Source organism: Danio aesculapii, chromosome 5, assembly GCF_903798145.1.
Source record: "Danio aesculapii chromosome 5, fDanAes4.1, whole genome shotgun sequence".
NCBI classification, from domain to species: domain Eukaryota; kingdom Metazoa; phylum Chordata; class Actinopteri; order Cypriniformes; family Danionidae; genus Danio; species Danio aesculapii.
Window position 1 is genome coordinate 11726159 of NC_079439.1, and position 22224 is coordinate 11748382.

The 22224-nt window shown below is 35.8% G+C and overlaps 2 protein-coding genes across 3 annotated transcripts in view; one reads left to right on the top strand and one right to left on the bottom strand.

Moving 5' to 3' along the window:
* prodhb (proline dehydrogenase (oxidase) 1b) overlaps window positions 1-16488 on the bottom strand; it is a 62666-nt gene extending 46178 nt beyond the window's left edge. The window contains exons 1-3 of one of the 2 annotated variants that reach the window (XM_056457371.1): window positions 16091-16488; window positions 10671-10879; window positions 10533-10592 (exon numbers count right to left, since the gene is read on the bottom strand). In XM_056457371.1, coding sequence (XP_056313346.1) covers window positions 10533-10592; window positions 10671-10879; window positions 16091-16375 — 554 coding nt within the window. In that variant the 5' untranslated portion in view covers window positions 16376-16488. The remainder of the gene's footprint in view (window positions 1-10532; window positions 10593-10670; window positions 10880-16090) is intronic. The other variant, XM_056457372.1, reaches the window with a different exon arrangement.
* A 3746-nt stretch (window positions 16489-20234) lies between these two features.
* scarf2 (scavenger receptor class F, member 2) overlaps window positions 20235-22224 on the top strand; it is an 86358-nt gene continuing 84368 nt past the window's right edge. The window contains exon 1 of the mRNA XM_056457373.1: window positions 20235-20990. Within this exon, the coding sequence (XP_056313348.1) occupies window positions 20836-20990 (155 nt within the window). The 5' untranslated portion in view covers window positions 20235-20835. The remainder of the gene's footprint in view (window positions 20991-22224) is intronic.

The window sequence follows — 22224 nt, forward strand, 5'->3', positions numbered from 1 at the left end:
CTGACACTCTGTAATTTCCAAAAGGTCAATGACATGAACAAATGAAGACTTTTTTTTTTAAATCAAATGTCATAACGTTGACACAGCTGTTGAAATAAAGGTGAAGCTAATGGTTAAGGAGCAGCGCTGATAATAGAAAGGTCACAAGTTCGGTTTTAGGTCAGATTGAATGACAGAGTTTCTGAATTATTAAGAAAGAAACTCTAAAGAGAGATTCAGACTGCATTTCTAAGTATCTTAGACCGCCACTGTAATTAGTTGCTGTATGTAATTAAATGTGACTGCTATTTGCCAAATAATGGGTGTAAATAGTGCTGACACGCAGGAAACATGGGGGAAAAAAATATTATTAGGACTTTTTTTTAGGAGTTGAAAATGCACTGGGCGGCACAGTGCCTCAGTGGTTAGCACTGTCACCTCACAGCAACAAGGTCACTAGTTCGAGTCCTGGTGTTCGTGTGGCTTTTCTCCGGTTGCTCCGGTTTCTCCCACAGTCCAAAGACATGCCTATACTGTAGGTAAATTAAATAAACTAAATTGGCCGTAGTGTAAGAGCGTGTGTGTGTGTGTGAGAGAATGTGTGTATGGGTGTTTCCCAGTACTGGGTTGCAGCTGGAAGGGCATTCGCTGCGGAATGTTTGGCGGTTCATTCTGCTGTAGCGACCCTTGATAAATAAGGGACTAAGCTGAAGGAAAATGAATGAATGAATGAAAATGCACTGGGTGGTTTCTAAGGAATGGCTAGATGGCTGCATATTGGGCTAAGTTACAATCAGGATTTTTACACTGAATTATCAAAAAAAGAGGAAATGTTTCAAATATGTTTTGTGATCATAGAAAAAAAACTTCTAATAATTATATAATAATTAATAATTAACTATTACAGTAAGAATATAATGTAATAATCTTCAATATTAGGGTAAACATAATATACAAGGTTAGGTAGTGTGCAAATTGCAAAAAACACACAAAAAAATATATACAAAAAAATTACTAAATATTTTATTTAAAATACAAATTAAAACTGATAGAAATAAATGTATAAAAATACATTAAGACCTAAACTGGAATATTATATACAAATTGTTATTTTTGTTATTACAATTTTTAGAAATCCAACATACTGCTATACTACATAAACTTATTATTCTTCAGTTATCTTTCTCTTCTGAGACTAAGACTTCCTCTTCTATATGCATCTCCGCCTAGACCGTTCATACTACAACCACCAAACTAACTCCAAACTGGTCTGACTCGGTATCCTATATCTTTTCCAACTGATTTGACTTACGGTTTTCTGAAAACTGACCTGGAAAGTTCGGAAAAGTCCCATTGACTTAACATTGGACCAAACTTTGGGTCACACTTTATTTCGATGGTCCGTTTGTTGAATTTAAGTTACACTGCATCTACATGCCAATTAATTCTCATTAGATTATAAGTAAACTGTTAGGTTGGGGTTAGTGTAAGTTGAATTGTACTTGACAAGTTTCTTATAGTCAGTTAAATGTCTGTTGAAGGAGCAGTATCAACAGATATTAAGCAGACAGTCTACTAAAACTCAAGTGGACCATCAAAATAAAGTGTTACCAAATTTTGTGACCTCATAACTTTGCGCCAGACTGTCATACAGACTTAAGTTTGGGCTCATTTAACTCAGACCAATCTGCCAATCACTGATAACCTTTCAACTTACTAGCCACACCCTAGCAACCACGTTATGACAGCCTAGCAACTGTCCCATAGACTTCCATTGTAAAAAAAAAAACTGCCATTGACTTTACATTGGACATACTTTCAACATTCTAAAAACATATCAACAATATAATAATAATCAAACTAGCAACATGCTTATTCATTCTATAAACATACTAACAAACATACAAACATCCTAATCCTACTAGCAACATGCTAATTCATACTATAAACATACTAACAACATGCTAATTCATACTTGAAACATGATAGGAACATGCTAATTCATACTAGAACCATGATAGGAACATGCTAATTCATACTATAACCATGCTTACAACTTGCAAATTTATGCTTGAAATGTGTTAGCAACATGTTAATTCATACTACAACCATGGTATTTTATTACCAACTGCCTGGCAACACCTTAGCACCACCTAGCAACGCCTTAGCAACCACCAAGAACAGGGGTAGGGAACCTATGGCCACATGTGGCTCTTTCACCTAAAATATGTGGCTCTCCAGTAGGCATGGGACGATAACCGTTTTCAAGGTATACAGTGGTTTGAAAAAGTCAAGGTTTTAAAACCACCAAAATGTTTGTTTTTTGTTTGTTTGTTTTTTTGTCAAGAGTATCTTCAGCAGAAAATATCCAAAGATGCTGTTTTAAATTGTAAAGAAATCAGTGGTTTTGAAACTAATGAAGACAGCAGAAGTCAATAATTGATTTGAGTTATTTAGCCTGACATGTTTACTGTTCTAAAATATTTTAAATCTTTCAAAAAATAAAATATATTATGTTCAAAGGGGGAAAAAGGTGTTTTTTTTTTACCCGGATATTTGAAAAGATGATATTTTAGAGCAGTGAACAACTCACCGCTACATTCTGTCTTTATATTATGCACTGTGTTTGTCATAAAATCATCAGTGCTCAATGCTCAGGTGTTCTATCAAAATCTGACTTTCGAGGACAAATCTGACTTTTCTCGCAACTGACAGCAAGAACGAACATAGAAGCGTTGTCTGATTGATAAGCAGCAGCTACATGTGTTCAAAAGAATCTACAATGTCAAATAGGATGAATCTATTCATTTTCTATTTTCTAAAGTAATACTATCTGTATTTAGCTTTTTGCTTGTACGGTGGCTCTGAACTGTCAAAACACCTCTCAAAACGCCCATTACATATTTGTACATATGAACATTACTGTAACACGTTTTATTCAAGAACATTTGAGCTGGTTTCAGTCCTTAATTCTTTAATTTTCATTTTACTTAAATCAATTAAAGGGCACCTATGGTGAAAAATCTACTTTTCAAGCTGTTTGGACAGACATATGTGTAGGTATGGTGTATAGACCGTCATATTGGGGTGATATAAACACACCCAGTCCTTTTTTTTCAATTTAGCAACATAAAAACGGTGGACCAATTGGAGCGGTTTTCAGACCGACCGCAACTTTATGTAGGAGTGCGGTCCCCCCGCCCACCGAATTGATTGACAGCTGCGTATTAACATGTCCCGGTAGTCACGTGTATAATCATATCAACAAGACAGAACATGCGCAAAGCAACCGGGAATAAAAGGTCAGTTCAGTTTGCTAAGGTCATTAATCATCATCAAATGTGATCAAGAGTTAGTTTCACATGTTTAAAATGTTTTAAAACAGTGCAAGTGTGTAATGAATTACAGCGATTTACTTCAGCTTTACTTCATCAGCACAGCCGCGTGCCAGAACCAAAAGAAGACGTTTCAATCCCAGTTTGTGGACGTTAAATCAGGTTTATTTTGTACATTAACATAACAGATATCCATACAGCAGTGGAGATTAACCTGTAGCCTGCAATTTGCTTGCAAAAAGAGTGCTAAGCTAAACGCGCGCGCTGTCTGTGTGTATGTGTATGAACTCTGTAACGACATTGTGTGTGACTCATCGTTGCAAATCAACAACAAATGCATCCAATACTCATTGGTAAAGTTCTTACAGTAGTATTTCTCACAAACGCTACGCGAGATCTGCTTCCTTTATGTCTGTCTGTTGTCTGACGCAGCCGAGTGAGGAGGTTAAGGCACATAGAAATGGTGTGCGGGGAGGACTAGCCTTAAAGGCGCAGTACAACAAAACTGCCACCTGGTGCAAAAATGTATAAAAGAGAAACTTATAAAAGGTTTAATAAAAAATCTGATGCCTGTTTTTAACTGAAACTTTACAGACACATTCTGGAGACACAAAAGACTCATATAAAATCTGAAAAAAGGGGTAACCTAGGTGCCCTTTAAGTCTCATTTTGTTATTTAACTTATTATTTTCATACAACAGTCAAGTCACATGTTAATTTGCTATGCAAAGAAAAGGAAATCATTTATATTTGGCATGCTATAAACTCATAAATATAGGTCTATATTTTTTTGCTTTGAGCAGGCTAATCGGTTCAAACTTTTTCTTAAGTTTTTAAAATAAAATCAGTTGTTCAGTGTATAATAAAATAACATTTTGAAATATTTACAATTATCGGCAATACTGTATCAGCTATTGGTCTCTAAATCTTAAGAGTTATCGGTGCATCCATATTGGTGCATCCCTAATTCAAATCAAACCCATATATTCTCATTCACACACACTACAGCCAATTTAGTTCATCCAATTCCCCTAAAGCGCATGCCTTTGGACTGTGGGGGAAACTAGAGCACCCAGAGAAAACCCTCGCCAACACAGAAAACATGCAAACTTCACACAGAAATGCCAACTGACCCAGCTGTGACTCAAACCAGCGACCTTGTTGCTGCGAGGCGACAGTACTAACCACTGAGTCATCGTGTCACCGTTGATTTGTTTTGTTTTATTATGCTTTTATGTTGTTTTTAGTTATTAATGCCAACAAATTAAGTATTCTGAAAAAGTATTGTGGGCTGTTTGTTTTTAATGTTCCCTTTTGAAGTTTGAAGTTTTCAGATATAATTTGATCAAAATGGCAGTAAACAAACAAAAAAAAACTTTTTCCCCTGATATTTCAAAGCCTGATAGGTGTTTCTTCAGATCTCAAATGCAGTAGATCTGATGCTTGCCTTAGAAAAGCAGGTCTGAAGCGTAAATAATCCCACCGTCATCTCAACACTGTATAAACTCGCTATTTGTGTGTGTACCGCAAGGCAAAATTCCTAAACAGTGAGCCTGTTCACAGCCTCGATAAAAGCCAATCAGAAACAATGGGCCTTGACCAAAACAACCAATAGGATCTTGTGTCTTTGTTTACGTCTGTGACAGCAGATCAAATCTCAGTCTATTTCCGTGGGCTCTCAGTATGAGCACAAATCACAGCATGGCCATTAACCTCTAGGCCCTCTGCTGAAAAGTAGTTAGTTTGACAAAAAGCATGTCTTAAAGTCTCGTTCAGACCAATAGATTTCCAATGCAAACTAGGCCAGCCTATAAGTAGGAAAGTATCTAAAAACACAACAATGAAATTTCTGTCATAATGTTCTCAACATTTACTTCCTCAACTTGTTTGACCTTATTACTTCTGCTGAATACAAAAGAAGATATTTTGAATAATGTTGGAAGCCAGTAGCCATTCTAGTGTCATACTTTGGATGTCAATTAAATTCATGTTCATTTCTGTAGCGCTTTTACAATGTAGATTGTGTCAAAGCAGTTTAACACTGATGCAGTTTCAATTTACTAGAACTTTATCTGTCCAGTTTTCAGAGTTGAAGTTCTGTTTAGTTCAGTTTAGTGTAGTTTATATATCACTGCTAAAAGTGAAACTGCACAAGTCCTGAAACCAAGTCCCAATGGTTCCAGATTTCCAACAAAATTAAATGTCTTCATTTGTGTTAAAGGGCACCTATTTTACGCCTTTTTCAAGATTTAAGAGAAGTCTTTTGTGTCTCCAAAAGTTTCAGCTCAAATCACCCATCAGATTATTTATTATACCTTACAGAATGTTAGAATTTTCTGCTCTGAACACAATGCAGCTGTTTTTGTTGCCTGTGCCTTTAATGGCCCGTTTCCTCTGACTGGTACAGTATGGTACAGTAGAATTGCGTTTCCACTACCATGGGTACCCTTTTAGTGGGCGTGGTGTAGGACAGAATGTTTCAGTCAACGTCATTCTTTCTCGAATAAATATCTAAAGTAAAGTTTATCGGTCATTCACATATCACGTGATAAGCACTTCTCACAAAACAGATGCTTTATACAAATAAATACTTGTGTATAAATGTTTATTACTAACTTTTCTATGAACATGAGTTTATATGACATTATTACTGCAGATCAATGACAGTGCAAAATAGCCTACTGTAACATCTGCAATTATATAAAATAAATAAATAAATGCAACATATATGAACACATACAGACTCTTACAGTCTACGATATGTTATCAATTAGAGGAAAACTACACACAGCATACATTTAATCCTTATTTAAGTTCAAAATCAACACAATATAATATAACAATATAGCCCACAGTCAGTGCAAACCTCTTCTCTGTGTCTGTAATCTTCACCAGCACATGTAGCCTCTGTTAGAGTGTAATTCTGTCATTCCAAGTTCATAATAGTCCAAAAGGCGATGATAAACATGGCAGTGATTCAGGTTGCTGAAACAATTTGCTCCTCTGTTTTGTCGGGCTTCTCCTTTGTTTTTTCGCACTTCACTCCTGCGTTTGTCCTATCATCAGCTCAAGAAGTTCATTATATCAAATATAGACGAAATCGCTAGCTCCCTGGACAAAGTGAAACCGCTCGCGCTTTAGACGGCCTCATAAAACAACAACAGGACACAGCAGATTTTGTTCTTGTATTTGTGGTTGTACATCAAAACAACAACAAGGTTTGTTTGAGCTCGGGTCATCCATGGCTTGTTATTATATGCATATAGTATTATGATGTAATCGCGCGGCTGTGTATTGAAAACGTGGTGGTTCCTTTGTTTTCATTCTGGCTAGCTCTACGAGCTCGTGACGTATCTCTGTACTCAATCAGCCTTTAGCTGCACATGTAACACCACCTTTTGGTACCCTTTCTCGTGTTTGGTAAACTTTCGAAAGGGTGGCGAAAAAGTGGTATGGTATGGTTTGGTACGCCTTTTGACAGTGGAAACGGCCATAAAAGCGTACCGAACCATACCGTATCACTCAGTGGAAACGGACTATAATGCTAGTTCTCCTCACTCACCGTTCCCACGTGCCTGTCAGAGTGTGCCTCCGTCTCCACCTTGGGTGCATCAGATAACCAGCACAGTGACAGAACTGAAGGAAGCAGATCTCATGTAACATTTGTGAGAAATACTATAGTAAGAACTTTACCAATGATTATTTTATTCCAAATGTCGTCACGTCCACACACACAGCAGACTCACACAGTGCGCGTTTAACTTTGCATTGTTTTTGCATGGCAAATGTGACAGGATACACGTTAATATCCACTGCTGTGTGGGTATGCGTTATGTTAATGTACAAAATAAACCTGATTTAACGTCCACAAACTGGGATTGAAGCGTCTTCTTTTATAATTGTACTGACACGTGGGTGTGGTGATGAATTACAGCGATTTTACCATCTTTAACTCACTTTATTACACTTATGCACTGTTTTAAAAACGTTTTAAACTTGTAAAAGTCATTCTTGATCACATTTGATGATGATTGATGATTACAGAGAGCTGAACAGACCTTTTAATCCCAGTTGCTTTGCGCACGTCCTGTCTTGTTGATATTATTATACGCGTTACTATGGAGACATGTTAATACACGGCTGTCAATCAATTCAGTGGGCGAGGAAAATCACACTCCTACATCACGTTGCGGTCGTCCTCAAAATGAGAGGGATTTGGATCCTATTTTAACATCAGGAAATTACAAAAGAGACTTATTGTCTTTAATATCACTGAAGTATGTCTGTGGACTAGCTATACCTACACAGTTCTGTCCAAACAGCTTACAAAAGAAAGTTCTCATCATAGGTGCCATTTAAAGCTCCTGTGAAGTGCTTTATAATGTGCATTTTTATTCGAAATTTTACGCAATCTCAATTGAAACATGAAGACTAGGTGGAACGTATAGTAACTCCTCCCCTTATAGTCAATAGTGTTTTGTATTTATCACAGCTATGCCGGTGAGAGTTGTTGAGCTGAAACAAAACAAATGAAAACAAATGAGAGGCATATCGGAGGAGGCGGGGCATGCCAGATACCAGAAAGAATTTGATTGGTCAGACGATCTGATGATAAACTAAAGTGTGAAAAAATTGTCGACACACTGCAAGCTTTGGATGTTTATATCAGGTTTATATTTTCTAAATGCAAATTTTGTCACTGTTTTGGAACACAGTAGCTTATAGATAAGTTAGACTAACATACTGATACTAACATCTAAACAAAAACTTTATTTTAATTTCAAGGGAACTTTAAATAAGTCTCTGATGTCCCTAGAGTGTGTATGTGAAGTTTTAACTCAAAATACCCCACAAATAATATTTTATAACCCTTTGAAACTGCTCCTTTTAGGCTTTGATCCTAATGCTGTTTTGGTGACTGTCGCTTTAAACTCAAATGAGATTGTGCTCTTTACAAAAAAAGGACAGAGCTCCAAATGCCTACGTGTCAGCATAATGGCAGACTCAAAAACAAATTAACATCTTATATGCTAATGAGAGAGAGAGAGAGAAATGGGCGGGGCTTTCCCGCTCTGATGACTTGTACAAAGGGAGAATGTTTGTACGAAGACTGTTTTTATGAAGTGCAGTTATAAAAAATAATAATAATAATACATGTTTACCATTTGAAGCTGGTTATATTCACACACTGATGCCTCACAGCTGTGTTTAAACACCTTATAAAAGTGATTTTTGCATAATTATTTTTGCTTTAAACTGAAAAAGAAACTTTAATGATTGCCCAAAATAACTGGAAAACAGTAAATACCAGGAAAGAAAGAAAAAAACATCTTAACAAGCTGCTTTAAATTAAGCAATTAAGTGCTATGGAACAAAATAATTGCACACATTTATATTCCCCTCACACAGTGATCACTGATTTATTTATTTGCCCGTTAATTAGTCAAGTTTGGCTTGTGTGTTCTGCAAATATATGCCAGAAGATCAATTAAAGGGATAGTTCACCCAAAAAAAAGCTTACTTACTATTTACTCTCCCTCAGGTCATTCAAAATCTTTATGAGTTTTTCTGAAAAGAAGATATTTTGAAGAAAGCCTGTAATTGTCATTTTTTGTGTTCAACAGAAGAAAAACTCAAACTGGTTTGAGGAACTATCCCTTTAAAATAATCAGCTGAACATCTTGAACAACATTCTCCTATCAAGATAATAATATAATTTAAATAGTTTATTATTTGAATGTTTTATTTTAAATGATTACAATTACAACATCAAAGTCCATGCTAAGAAAAGCAAATATAAGTCAATGGTTAAAGGTTTTCAGCATTCTTCAAAATATCTTATAACCCATTCTTCGAAATATCTTCTTTTGTGTTTAACAGAAGAAATAGAAACTCAAACAGGTTTGAAACAACAGAGTAATTTTTTTTTTTTAATTTTTGGGTGAACTAACCCTTTAAAATAATCAGCTGAACATCTTAAACAACATTCTCCTGTAAAACGTTTATACAATTTACAGAATTTTATAATTTAATATTTTTTTTACTAAACTAGTTTAAAACATCAACATCCTTGCTAGAAAAAGCAAATATAATGGAAGTCAATGGTTTCAGGTGTTCAGCATTCTTTTGTGTTCAACAGAAGGAAAAGAAACTCGAACAGGTTTGAAAAGACAGAGTAAATATTTTTTTTCATTTTTAGGTGAACTATCTCTTTAATATAATCAACTAAACATCTTGAACAACATTCTCCAATCAAGATGTTAAATTAATTTTAATTATTTTATTTTATTTTAAATGATTACAATTACAACATCCATGCTAAGAAAAGCAAATATAATGGAAGTCAATGGTTACAGGTTTTCAGCATTCTTCAAAATATCTTCTTTTGTGTTCAACAGAAGAAAAAGAAACGCAAACAGGTTTAAAACGACAGAGTAAATGATTTTTTTCTTTCATTTTTAGGTGAACTATTTCTTTAAAATAATCAACTAAAAATCCTCAACAACATTCTCCTAAAAATGTTAATATATTTTACATCATTTTATAATTTAATGTTTTTCTTAAGTATACCATTTACAACATCAACATCCATGCTAGAAAAGCAAATATAATGGAAGCCAATGGTTACAGGTTTTCAGCGTTCTTCAAAATATTTTCCTTTGTTGTCAACAGAAGAAAAAAAAACTCAAATATACTTGGAACAAGTATGGGGCAAGTTAGGGCTGCTCAATTACATGAAAAATCATAATCACAATAATTTTGGTCATAATTGTAATCACGATTATTCAAAACGATTGTTGAAGTCAAAATTATTCGCCCTCCTGTGAATTTTTTTATATATAAATATTTCCCAAATGGTGTTTAACAGAGGAATTTTTTACAGAGGAAATTCTCTGATTTTTAATAAATCTGTTACAATTAAACTGTGCTTTAAGCATCTTCACTGTAAGGAAAAAACTTTAGCTACAAAAGTCCTTCAGTCAAGAGCAGTGAGGGATTTTCTCCTTTTGTTGTTTGATTAATGATAAAAACAGGCGGCAGCAGGAATATTGCGCACTGTCACTTTAAGAATAGTGCGGCTCTGATATGGTTTCACTTTCACATGTCTTTTGATTCTCAACTTGTTTGTTTATTACACAAATGAGGGTTAATATGAATAATCACTAAACACCACGCTCTGACACAAATGTGCATGTATTTGTCCATTAAAGCGCTCACATTAAGATGCCGTTACTGTAGATGTGTGTGTTCTGCTCATCTCCAATTAATGGCACGGCCCTAGGGCAAGTGACAATGATTTTTAAATTACAATTATTTAAAACCTGGTCATTTGTGTTTGTTTGGTTCAGAACTTACTCCATCTCTTTCCTCTCAGCCTCTTCCTGTGAGAGATCCTCTTCTACACTGTAATCCAGCACAGCTCCCACTCCATATGCCTGGTTCTTCTGTACGACCGGCCTGATGGACTGATGGTCCTCACCCGCCACAAACTGCCCGTAGAACGTCATCTTCATAAACTGCTCAAACATCTTCTGACCCAAGAGCTTCCTGCTGAGGTCTATTATCTGGAGGTGACAAAAACAAATTTGCTTACCAAACATACAGTTGAAGTTAAAATTATTAGACCTCCTCTTTTTTTTCCTTTATCAAATACTTCCCAAATGATGTGTAACAGGGCAAGGAGTATTTTCACAGTATGTCTGATAATATTTTTTTAATTCTGGAGAAAGTATTACTTGTTTTATTTCAGCTAAAATAAATGCAGTTTTAATTCATTTATTTTTGATAACCATTTTAAGGTCATAATTATTAGCCGCCTTAAGCAATATTTCTTATCGATTGTCCATAAAACAAACAATCATTATACAATGATTTGTCTAATTACCCTAACTTGCCCAATTAACCTTAAGCCTTTAACACTAGACCCGCTGGAGGTCGCTGTATACCTAAAATCGCCAGTGCGGGTAAATTTTAATCCCAGCACAAAAATTGTTTAGAAATTGCTAAAAAAACAGACAAACAAAAATTTTCACCACTGTTAACAAAAAGTGTCTAGACTCATGAAATGATTATTTCAGGATAACAAGATTATTTTAGGAGTAGGTAATGAGTAGGTTAAAATATCTAAACTTGAGCCATCATACTCTGATGCATTTTGTGTTTTAAATAGCTCTACAAATCACCTTCCTTCAGTCATTGTGACTATTCATTTATTAAAACCACTAATTCAGTGAGTGAAATTGAAATTAAAAGTCATTGGGTGAGTAATTTCAAACATAAGCAGTGCATAAATACAAGCATTTCATTATAGTGGGTAGTTTTGATCCATGATGGTGCTTATGGATAAATGTCCCACATTTTAATCTATTTCTATCTAAACCATTTTTAATATCTGGAAATTGTAAATAAGGCAATTTTAGTAAAAGTCAATGACTGGGAGGCTTGAATGTTTTATTGAAGGTCTGTTATGCACATTTGAAGAACAGTGATGGGTAAAATTGACCCTATGGTGGTTCTAGTGTTAAACTGCACTTTAAGCTGAATACTAGTATCCTAAAAAATATCTAGTTATATATTATGTACTGTGGTCATGGCAAAGACAAAACAAATCAGTTATTAGATATTAGTTATTAAAACTATTATGTTTAGAAAAGTGCTTTAAAAATCGTATCTTCATTAAACAGAAATCAGGGGGAAAATATATAGGGGGGCTAATAATTCAGCAGGGCTAATGATTCTGACTTCAACTCTACGTGTATAAAAGTATGATCTTAAATCATATTGAACAATATTTATTAACTGCAAATTATATATATTTTTCCTTTAACAAAAACTCTCAGAGATAGACATGATGTTTGCTAGGATCAAGCCCAGGTGAATACTAGTGGATCCATGGAAATGTTTGAAAAAAAAAATAAACAAGGTAACAAACAAATCATTTAAAGAGCCCATATTATGGGTTTTTGAAAATGCCCTTCCATGTAGTGTGTCACACAGCTCTAAGTGAAGTGAAATATCCAGCTAAGGCTTAAATCTGTAAGTGTACAGTGTTTAAAACTATTGATTCATCTATAAAAGAGTCGACTCATAGTGCTTCAAACGAGTCGTCTTGATAACGAGTCATTAGGTGTTTCGCGATGACGGAGCCACGAAACACAAGCCTCGCCAGTAGTTACGCGCGCAAACCAGGGAGATTTGAAACCTGCGGCCCCGCCCACTAACACAGAAAAAACACTAGACACACACACACAGACGCCGCAGGTCGAATGAAGTCACGCTGTGCTCAGATGGATAATATTGACAGTCTCTACCCAAAGATGAGTTGTGAACTGTGAAGAGTCAGTGGTTGAGGTTTATTCACTAGTGTAAGTAAGTGCGATTAAAATTGTTGCCTCGTTTAACTTGCAAATTATGTATTTATTGTGTTTTGTTACTTGTTAACCTGGTACAGTACACGCGGTTACTCTTTATATTCTCTTATCACATGTAAGCCACGTTAAAAACGCGACGCGTGCCGCTTTGTTTACGGATTTAACGTTAAAGGCTTTTGTGAGCTCGCGTTCCACTGCCGTTTGTCGTTGCTATGGCGATCGATCGTAAGCTAGGAGACACGTGTCACTTTCCCTAGTTCTTCTGAGGAGCGTTGTGTGTGTGTGTGTGTGTGTGAGAGAGAGAGAGAGAGACTCGCGTCGCTTTCCCTAGTTCTTCTGAGGAGCGTTGTGTGTGTGTGTGTGTGTGTGTGAGAGAGAGAGAGAGAGAGAGACTCGCGTCGCTTTCCCTAGTTCTTCTGAGGAGCGTTGTGTGTGTGTGTGTGTGTGTGTGTGAGAGAGAGAGAGAGAGAGAGAGAGAGAGAGAGAGAGAGAGAGACTCGCGTCGCTTTCCCTAGTTTTTCTGAGGAGCGTTGTGTGTGTGTGTGTGTGAGAGAGAGAGAGAGAGAGAGAGACTCGCGTCGCTTTCCCTAGTTCTTCTGAGGAGCGTTGTGTGTGTGTGTGTGTGTGTGTGTGTGTGTGAGAGAGAGAGAGAGAGAGAGAGAGAGAGAGAGAGAGAGAGAGAGAGAGACTCGCGTCGCTTTCCCTAGTTTTTCTGAGGAGCGTTGTGTGTGTGTGTGTGTGTGTGAGAGAGAGAGAGGGAGAGAGAGAGAGAGAGAGAGAGAGAGAGAGACTCGCGTCGATCTCCCCAGTTCTTCTGAGGAGGGTTGTGTGTGTGTGTGTGTGAAAAAAGCCTTACACTATGAAGCGCGTGTGCACTGTGACTACTTTTATATAGTTGATTACCAGCTGGGCATTTCACTCTGTCTCGTGCTGAAGCCTGTCACTGTCGACCAATCGCAGCAGGCTGTCATCGGTCCAATCAGCGCAGATTAGCTTCGCGCTGAGGAGGGGGTTGGGAACAAATGAATCGCTGAACGATTCATATGGGAGTCGCTGGGATAATTAGGTAAAAATAAATGCAGATTATAAGACCATCAAAGTGTTTTTTGACCTTGCATGCATATTAGACTGTTGTTGGAGACCCTTACAACCTAAATATGACCCTATTTCATGTATAATATGGGCTCTTTAAGTAATAAAACAGATTAGAAAACATTTCTTAAAAGTTACATAAATCAAATTGTGTTCAAAGAAATACCTGTTCAAATAAATTAGCAAAACAAAACATTGGTTTAAAATTATATGGCTGCATTTTAATTAAGTCTAAACAATAAATGCAAAAAATCCTTAAATAAATAAAAACATAATAAATGAAAAAATAAACCAATCTGATTTAAGCAAACTAATCAACATTAGATTAGACAAATACATACAAATGATATCAAAATCAACAATCAAAACATATTTAAATAAGTAAATGAATGAATGCATGAAGTGCAGTACAAAAAATGGCTAAAGATGTATTGATGCATCTTAAGAGACTAAATATACATACATATTTACATATTTCAGACCTTTTTAGATTATATACATTTTTACTATACAGACCTGGTCTTTGTGTATGAAAATGTATATCGTAGATGCCTTTTACTTGTTTGAATTTGGTCCCACACATGAAAATGACTACATTTGAGGGTCTGTAGATAACCTGTGAAGTTTGTTTAATAAATTTAATTCAATTCAAGTTTATTTGTATAGCACTTTTCACAATGATCATTGTTTCAAAGCAGTTTTACAAAAGGTGCACATTATTGCATTACAATCAGATTTGGAAAGGTTAAGGTCACTGGTTACCATAACATTATTAGTTACTAATAACTCTAACTAATTAACTAGTATCTATAGAATCTCTTTAAGGTATTTATAGTATTGTATATATTTATGTATTCTATAGTCTTTGATAGAACATACACTCGGCGGCCAGTTTATTAGGTACACCTGTCCAACTCCTCGCTAACGCAAGTGTCTAATCAGCTAATCACAAAGCAGCAACTCAATGCATTTAGGCATGTACTGTAGACATGGTCAAGACGATCTGCTGCAGTTCAAACCGAGCATAAGAATGGGGAAGAAAGGTGATTTAAGTGGTGACAGACCGGCTGGTCTGAGCATTTCAGAAACTGCTGATCTACTGGGATTTTCACATACAACCATCTCTAGGGTTTACAGAGAACGGTCCGAAAAAGATAAAATATTCAGTGAGCAGCAATTCTGTGTTAATGCCAGAGGTCAAAGGAGAATGGCCAGACTGGTTTGAGCTGATAGAAAGGCAACAGTAACTCAAATAACCACTCGTTACAACCGAGGTATGCAGAAGAGAATTTCTGAACTCTGAACGCACAACACGTCCAACCTTGAGGCGGATGGGCTACAGCAGCAGAAGACCACACCGGGTGTCACTGTCAGCTAAGAACAGGAAAATAGGGTTACAAATTCAGAGGCTCACCAAAATTGGACAATAGAAGAACGTTGCCTTGTCTGATGAGTCTCGGCTGCGACATTCAGATGGTAGGGTCAGAATTTGGTGTCAACAACATAAAAGCATGGATCCATCCTGCCTTGTATCAATGGTTCAGGCTGGTGGTGGTGGTGGTGGTGTAATAGTGTGGGGATATTTTCTTGGCACACTTTAGGCCCATTTTAATACCAATTGAGCATCATGTCAACACCACAGCGTACCGGAGTAATGTTGCTGACCATGTCCTTAATGACCAGTGTACCCGTCTTCTGATGGCTACGTTAAGCAGAATAAGGCATCATCTCATAAAGCGGGAATCATCTCAGACTGGTTTCTTGAACATGACAATGAGTTCACTGTACTCAAATGGCCTCCACAGTCACCAGAGCTCAATCCAATAGAGCACCTTTGGGATGTGGTGGAACGGGAGATTCGCATCATGGATGTGCAGCCGACAAATCTGCAGCAACTGCGTGATGCTATCATGTCAATATGGAGCAAAATCACTGAGGAATATTCTCATCAACTATTTGAAAGTCAACAAAGCCTTTTATTTGTTTATTAGTCTTGTTATTAATTATTAGAATGAGTGAATGAGTGAGTGAGTCTACCTCCATGTCACCTAAAGGTCAAACAGGCTTGCATGTCTGAGGTTCATTCTTCAACTGCCAGTAATGTTGAATCATGTAACTCTACACACTCAGTAACCACATGACTTCTCCCTGGCATGGTGCCATCCTGTCATTGGTCTGAGACACTTCAATGCCACATGAGTAACTCTAAACAAGTCTATCATGTACAGTGCGTTTAGAAACAAGCTGGCAGGGACTGATATTTCTTCAACACTGCATGACTGAACTCGTATGAACATAAAACACACTACATACCTCTTTATTCTTTTCGACCAGAATGTCATAGGAGCACAGTTTGAAAACTACCAAGCTTCTAAGCAGCTCAAGGGTGTCTTTGCTCTTGTAGGCTTCTCTGGTCAGTTCAAAGTCGATGGAGATACTGTTATTGAAGGATTCATGCTCGCTGCTGTTAACGGACTCCTCTTGTGTGTTTGTTTTGGTTTGATGATAACGATGAGTGGAGGTCACCAAACTCCTAAAACTGCGACCACGAGCCGCGAGCCCAAAGCAGGGTAACGTAAGAGTTTTGCGGAGCGACATCAGTTCGACACGTCAATGTTGACAATGTTCATAAAACAAAAAAATATATCCTCTGCTTATGCTGCTGACAACCAACTGAACACATTGAACGCTACCTGTAAGTCTGGCCTCGTATTCTAATTTGGGTTGTCTGATTGGTTCAAATCACGTGACGTTTCATGTTTACTAACGTCCCGCAAGCATGAGATTCCATAAAAGGAATGCCGTTGCATAAATGTTCCGTGAGTGAAACGTCAGTTTCGTAACGTACGCATTAATTCAGGGAGTTCGACGTAAAATATGTGGTGATACAGGTCAGGACAAATACAATGCACAGAAATGGCTAAAACAGATATTCGTCTTGTTTTGCTATTGTTTTTAGTTTTATTTGACGCTTCAATAACATACATACAAAATCAAACCTACACAGAAACAATGACAGTGATAATAACTTAAGAGGGCACGTTAAATTATATTATATATACATAAAGGAAGAACAAATAAATAAAAAAATAACACTATTAGAGCAAGCGGAAATGACTGTATGTATATCCGTGATATTTCCCAAATAATTATGGTAATATATTCCATGAATCTCCCACTTTCTTATTGTTTTTAAGTAATCTATGTGATATAATAAATACATAAATTATCTTGTTGTTAGTTTTACTTTTACCGTTTTGTTATGACGCGCTTGTGGTGTGCTCATAGGGCGTACTTGACGTAAAAGTTTGTTGTGTATGTTCCGTGAAGTTAACAGACGGGGGAGCCCTTGCATAGTTTAAGCAATTCACTTTTGCAAGACTGGATGCAAATATATGGATGTCATGTTTAACAAGCCCGTAGCCAGTCTGAAAGTGGATTTTTTGCAGCTATTCGCCTTGTTTTCTATTCAATTATGCATTTTAGTGACATTTTAAAAGCTAATCTTTGCTGGATCAGTTTGTCGGATGCTGATCATAACCAAACTTTTTTGATGCACCAAAAATATGTCCTACAATTTTGTCAAAGTGCTCACCATACTATTTTAACACGAGGTATTTATTTAACTTGCATTTAAACTAAGTTAATTCAGTTTTATAAATATAGTTCTGAGTTATCATAACAAAATTAATAAACAAATATGAAAAAAAAAATACTTATTTTTAAATACAAATTTATTATCATTCATTATTTAAAAATATATGAATCTGGTAAAACTTGTTTTAAAATAAACTGTAGCCTATGGGAAAATAAAAACTGGCCAGCTCATTCACCTTTCCTCTGTCCGAATCTGGCCACTTAATTAAAATTATAATTAAAAATTCTATTTGTCTTAAAGCCTTCTTCTGTCTAGAATTTTCACAATTTATAACAGCATAGCGGTCAAAAATGAGATCATATAGGAGTCAAATTCTGGACTTTGTCAGTGGGTGGGAGGGGGGGTGGTCTTTTGAACCCCTTGAACACCCCCTGGCTACGGGCCTGTATAACCTGACACAATTTCCAGGGGCATCTACAAAGTATTTGTGAATAAATGTTTCGAGATTTTATTTGATGATTCAAAAGTGCAAAACTTGGTTATTTATGGCTATTCCATGCAAAGAGCATCTGTCCTGACATTAAGGGCTCAATTATTATTAGAGTTCAATACATAATCGCTTTGCTTGTAATCAATGGCAAAACAAAATGTTTAAGTGGAAACGTTGAGCATTGAATGAATATAAGGTTTAAATGCACATTGAGAAAAAGAACTTAAATGTATTCTCACTATACTAAACATATTTATTCATTAGCATATTAGAATAATCAAATCAAATTTATGATTTTAATTCAAAAACATTAAACAATATAATAATAATAATAATAATAATAATAATAATAATAATAATAATAATAATAATAATAATAATAATAATCTTGTTGTTTTCCAGTATTTTTTTTGCCACCATCCTTTAAATACCTTGGTTTTACCAATTTCACATTGAATTGTGCATATTCACTGCACATATACGTTTGTAATTATGTCCATAACTATCTGCATACCTCTGATTACTAATAGCAACCTGTAAATATATTAATCTATCGTAAATCTCTGTTCATAGTTAACACAACCTGTAAATAATGATCATAGTACATCCATCTATAAATATCACCATATTTCTACAATTGCACTTTATAGCTCATTGCACTGCTGGTTAGACCTAAACTGCATTTTGTTGCCTTGTACTTGTACAAGTGTAATGACAAAGTTGAATCCAATCTAATCTAGTCTAATTTGTCATATAATTTTGCATATTTCTTTTATACATCAGTACAGGTTACAATGTTTAATTTTTACCTAAATATATAGGCTATTTTATGCTGAATGACCATATCACAACATTATTTCACCCATACTTGTTTACACTTATTGTCTTTTAATATTGACGTTGACACTTGGCATTTTAGTCCCATTTCTAAGTTTTATGTCAAACAAATGGCCATTAATCAAGCCAAAAAAAGTTTTGCGGAAACGCTGAGTATTGAATGAATATAAATCATTGTGTATTTGCTTGTGTAATGCACCCAATCATTAATCAAGTTAATGTCATTAACATGCATAACCTTATTTTAACCATATTTGTTTACACTTATTACTATTAAAGCTAACACTTGCTATTAATATGCATTATACAATCCCATTTCTAAAGTTTTATGTCATACAAACGGCTATTAAAGCCTGTAATTTGTAAATGTTTTGCAAATGTTTTCTTTGTGATTTGAATTGATTTAGACATTAGCAATTAATTAAATGTAGGCATCGTGGATATGTTATCTATTATCACACTGTCATATGAAAAAGTGCAAAAACAAACACTTTTACAGATAAAGAAACTAACACTTTATTGGAGACAGTCTGTTATGTTATTTAAATATATATATTTTTTATTTTCTTGATAAGCGGTGCTTAGGGCCCCAGGAAATCTGAGGGGCCCCAAATAAATACCCAGAAGTATAAATTATAGCTATAAATTATATATAACTTCCTTTTCAATCATATTTTGTTTGGTGAAGGTATATAATTTTTGTTATTTGAACGTAATTATTACATCTGCTCAAATGTGTCCCCCACCCTCAGTCATGGAGCAGTTCAGCTGACAAATATTTAGTTTAAAAAAACGAAATAGTGATTTATTATTTTTAATTGTGAATTCATTTTATGAAAGCAAATCATTTAAAAAGTTTCACATGATGTTTTACATGTCATTTTTATTTAGAATTAAGATAAACAGTAGAAAAGGATTTTGGGACTTTTGAGCACCATTTGCTGGCATTGCTTAGGGCCCGTAAATCACTAAATCCGCTCCTGATCATGATACCCTGAAGATCATCAAAACAAAAGGTTAGGGGAGAGGGGTAATAATCTGATGGGTAGGATAAAATGTCAGGACACCCGGCAGACCTAGACCACTGATTGACATCATAAGAGTTCTCAAGACATTTTTTTTCTTGTACAATATCTGTTTGGATGCATATAACCTAAAAGTAAAATAAAACTAGATGCATAGATTGTATAGTTTTGACCTACAGTAATCTCTGAAACAACTAATCAGAGGTTACAGAATACACTCAATATTGCTCAAAACATTGAATATTTAAATAGGTTTTATTAATAAATTAGATGTCATTTAAATAGATACATACTTTTGATTCAATGAAGCATGTATTACACAAACTAAAATTACTGAAAAAGTTGATCAACAATGTATAATTCGCACTCTGGGTGTAAGTGGTAAACTTTTTGCGCGCGTGCGCATAATGAGACGACGAGACTGGCAGCGCGAATACGCTCTTGCACGGGCATGCGGATGGGGTCAGTAATAAGGGGGGCTGAATGGCTCCATGGTTTAGTCCTAAGCATAGTATAGTCACACCCACTCGATGAGGAGCTGTTCGGGTGGTTTCGGTTAGAATTTGGGAAACCGCTGCACACCAAAGAGAGCAGGCGCACCGAATTCCCAAGAACCAAAGCCAGAGATAGGATCACTAATTAGGAATTTCCCTACTGAAAAGAGAACAACGAATCATTTTCCCGTTTCTTTTCCAAAATGGACGCACATAAAGTTTTGCAGAGTTTTTCTGTCACTTTCTGAGGCACGTTTTCTCTCCGGAAAGTAAGCATTTTGGAAAACAATAGCGGAAAATTTGGGAATACCATAGTGGGAGAAGTTTCCAGCAATGCAGCAGTTACATCCACTAACACTCGGAGCGCGCATTAAAAGCAGAAGTTCTCCTCAGGAACTAGTGCTGGACGGAGGGAATAACAGTTTGGTTTTATAACTTCTCTTCGCCCTCTCCTCCTCTTTTCTCTCCTCAGCCTCAGCCTCTGGAGTCTGAAAGAAAGTGGATAAGCGACTTATGCGGATAAAATTTCTTCCAAACGCTTGAAGTCGAAGGTTTTGAGACCCCGGAGATACAGAATACCCCATCTGAACTTCGAGAGATTGTAAAAGAAAGGAATGCTGAGCAGAAGAGGCGCATGGAGAGATGCTGTTTCTTCTACCATGGATCTAAAGTGCACTTTAGCGGGTGTAGTGCTTTTGCTTCTGTGCTTGTGTCCAGGTTTCAGTCAAGAACTCAATCCAAAGGGCAGGAACGTGTGCAAAGTTTCAGGGTAAGTAATAACTGTGTGTGTGTGAGAGAGAGAAGGTGTATTTAGTATTATTGTGCAAAGCCCATATTTGACTAGAAATCCCATTTAATGCAGCTGTAATTGATGCCAATTAAACAATAGCTTCATTTAAAACTAATTAAAAGACGTATTATGACGTAAATTAAAGCTCTTACATTGATCTTTTTTAAAAAGCTATCATTTGTGTTGTTTGTGATTTTAATATATTGTAAAACGTAATGTAACGTGACCTTTAAAGCCTAATAGTAAAGTTGATTTCTGATTGTATTTCAAATAGTAAATGATTTGAATCTGATGTGTGTCAATCATGCGGTTTCACATCTGGGTCACTGACACACACTGAGAGAAAGGGGGCGACACCACTGACTACTGCACTGAAGTCGTGGCACAGCCGAGAGACAGTATTAAAAAGCCTATACGTAGAACAACAATACTTGGTGTTATTTCTTAAAGGAATAGTTCTCCCAAAGATGAAAATTCTTTCATTTTTTTTACTCATCCTTTACTTATTCCACGCGTTTATGAGTTTCTTTCAGCTGTTTATCACAGAAGAAGATATTTTGAAGAATGCTGAAAACCTGCTACAATTGACTTCCATAGCAGGAAAAATAAATACTATGGAAGTTATAGGTCTCCAGCATTCTTCAAAATATCTTCTTTTGTGTTCAACAGAATGAAAAAAAAAACATTAATGTTTGGAACTACTTGAGGATGAGTACATTTAAATTTTAGTGTGAACTATCTCACGTTTAAAATTTCACATTAAAGGAGAAAAGTTCATATTTTGAAGTATAATAATCTCTTAGTTTACTCAAAAGAGATCTGTGCAGACTGCAAACTCATCTAAACACAGAGGTCATCAAGACTGTGACATTAAGCCTTGTATCCATGACCTACTTTTCTTTCCTGTCTAAGAACGGAGGATGGCTCATCACAGTTTTGATGATGCTGATTAAAATCAAAGGGATAGTTAACCTAAACATTTAAATACTGCCAATATTTCCTCATCAATATGTTCCCAACTGAGTTTCTAAATTCAGAAGGATATACTGAGGAATGTCGCGAAAAAACAGCCACTGACTTCCTTAGTATTTATGGAATAGAACATTCGGTCCCACTTTATATTAAGTGTCCTTAACTACTATGTACTTGCATCAAAAAATAAATACAATGTACTTACTGTGTTCATAATGTATTTGAGAACACCTGTGGTGCT